The 2,363-nt window shown below is 51.0% G+C and overlaps 1 protein-coding gene across 1 annotated transcript in view; it reads left to right on the forward strand.

Annotated features, from left to right (window-relative positions):
• Window positions 1-2,363, forward strand: part of BRD4 (bromodomain containing 4) — a 51,523-nt gene that overhangs the window by 31,077 nt on the left and 18,083 nt on the right. The window contains exon 12 of the mRNA XM_009996968.1: window positions 1,807-1,859. Coding sequence (XP_009995270.1) covers window positions 1,807-1,859 — 53 coding nt within the window. The remainder of the gene's footprint in view (window positions 1-1,806; window positions 1,860-2,363) is intronic.

A 2,363-nucleotide genomic window follows, 5' to 3' on the forward strand; every position in this document is an offset into this window, starting at 1 on the left:
CTTTCCCTCTTGATGGAAGACGAAGACATCACATCTTGGTCTTTTTGGAAGGTGGGTTTGCTCCTGGCATCCATCCAGAGCTGTGGACACCTGTCCGGAGCTGTGGATGCCCATTTGGATTCTTGGATGCCCATCCAGAGCTGCCGATGCCCATTTGGATCCATGGCCACCCATCCAGAGCCATGGCCACCTATCAGGAGCTTTGGATGCCTGTCTGGATCAGTGGATACCTACTTTGAGCCACAAATGCTTATTTGGATCCATGGCCACACATCTGGAGCCATGGATGCCAATCCAAATCCACGGATGCCCATTGGGAGCTGCAGCCACCCATCTTGAGCCATGGATCTCCATCTGGAGCCAGGGCCACCCATCTGGATCTGCAGACACTCATCCAGATCCATGGATGCCCACCTGGATCCATGGGCACCCATCCCAGATACCCGGATGCCCACCCCAAGAGACCCATGGATGCCCATCCATATCCATGATGGCCCAAGCCCAGCATTGTGCTGCTCCAAGGAGTCCCACCTCTCCTCTTCCCAACCTCCCACCACCATTTCAATCCCTGCCTCACTCCTCATATCTCCAAATGTCGGTGTCACCTGTGACCTTCCTCTTCCCTTCTGCTCTTCCATCATCCACCAGATCCAGGCTGGAACCTCAGGAATCATCAACCATGGCCTCAAAAAACTTTTTCCACCCTGAAACCCTTTTCTTTAAAACCAAATGTTTGCAGGCACAGGAGCTGAGTGCCCAGCATTGGGGTTTTCCCGTCTCCCAAACCATTTTTCATTGATATTTTGCCCAAAAAAGTCAACTTTCTGATCTACATCAGCTTTAAAATCTGCAAAATGGCACCACTGAATCAGCCAAACCCATCACACCGTGTCTGGAAATGCTCTGGTGCCGATACCGGTCACCGGCGCTGCCTTGGCATTAGAAAAAAACAACCCAGAGATTAAGGAAAATTAAGAAAATAATTTAATTTCTGGAGGGATTTCAAGGAAAATGCCATTTGGGAGGTACTCCCTGGGAATCAAAGGGTTTTTTCCACCCTAAAAAGTTGTCGCCATGTGTTTTATCCATGACATTTTGCCAGACACGTTGGAATGCTGTGCCAAAGAAGGGAAAAAGTTCCCCCCGGCCCCGCCGAGGGATTTTGGGGGCTGGATGAGTGATTTGGGGCATTGTATTTTGTTACTTGGCTGTTTTGTGGCACCATTTGTGGAGGAGATCCTGGGAAAGCTTCGCCCTGAACTCAAATCCCAATCAGTTGTTTTCGGTGACGGTGCTTTAAAAAATCTCTTGGGAGCGGGAAGGTGTGAGAGCTCACCCTGTGGGAAGGTGGGGAATCCCAAGCTTCGGGATTAGGGAGGAGAAGGGGGTGGAAAAATTGTTGTTTGCTTAGCCAGGATATTTGAGATCTTGTGGTTTTTTTATTCCTCCTGCCAAGTTTCTTGCTCCTTATCTCCCCGTCAGAGCAAGGCAGCATTCCAGGGATAGCTGAGTCCACTTGAGCTTTCCTTGGCTGTTCTACCCTCAAGACTGTGGCTCTTTGCGCCGATTTTCTTCGTTTTGCCACAATTTGCTCCTCCTTTTTGTCACGTGGTGGTGAAAACCCCCAGCAAGGGGATTTCCCAGGGAAATCCAACTCCATCCGTGCCTAAAAACCTTCCCCTTTGCCGTCGTTGGTGCCGATTCGGCGCCGTTGGGTTTTGCGGGGGCGATGGGGTAGAGCAGCACCTCTGGGGTACTAATGTTTGCTCTGTTTCCCTCCCCTCCCCTTTTCTGTTTTTTTGGCAGAAATGGCACCAAAATTGAAGAAAAAAGGGCATTCGGGGCGAGAGCAAAAAAAGGTAAGAGACACCACATCATTGTCCTGCTTGAGGTGGGGGTCAAATCCCCGGTGAGATTGGGAATGCCAACGGGGCTGTTGCTGGCATTTGGCTTGGTCATCCCCTTGCTGGGGGGCTATTGGTTTGCTTGGAAGGTGTCCCAGGCCAGCCCTGGATAGGGGAATGTTGTTGAAGGGATACCTGGAGGTGTTTTGGTGACCAGGAGGGAATTTTGGTGACCAGGAGGGTGTTTCTCTGCCTGGGAGGGTGTTTTGGTGGCCGGGAGGGTATACTAGTGACCTTGAGGGTGTTTGGGTGACCACAGAAGTTGTTTGTGGTGACCTGGAGGGTGTGTCTGTGACCTGGAGGGTGTTTTGGTGGCCAGGAAGGCATTCTAGTGACCAGGAAGATTGTTTATGGGGACCAGGAGGGTGTTTGAGCGACCTGGAGGTTGTTCTGGTGACCAGGAGGCTGGTTTTGGTGACCAAGAAGATACTGTGATAATTCAGGATGTCCTTTCTCCTC

This window comes from Chaetura pelagica, unplaced genomic scaffold (genome assembly GCF_000747805.2).
Source record: "Chaetura pelagica isolate M959 unplaced genomic scaffold, ChaPel_1.0 scaffold624, whole genome shotgun sequence".
Classification (NCBI taxonomy): domain Eukaryota; kingdom Metazoa; phylum Chordata; class Aves; order Apodiformes; family Apodidae; genus Chaetura; species Chaetura pelagica.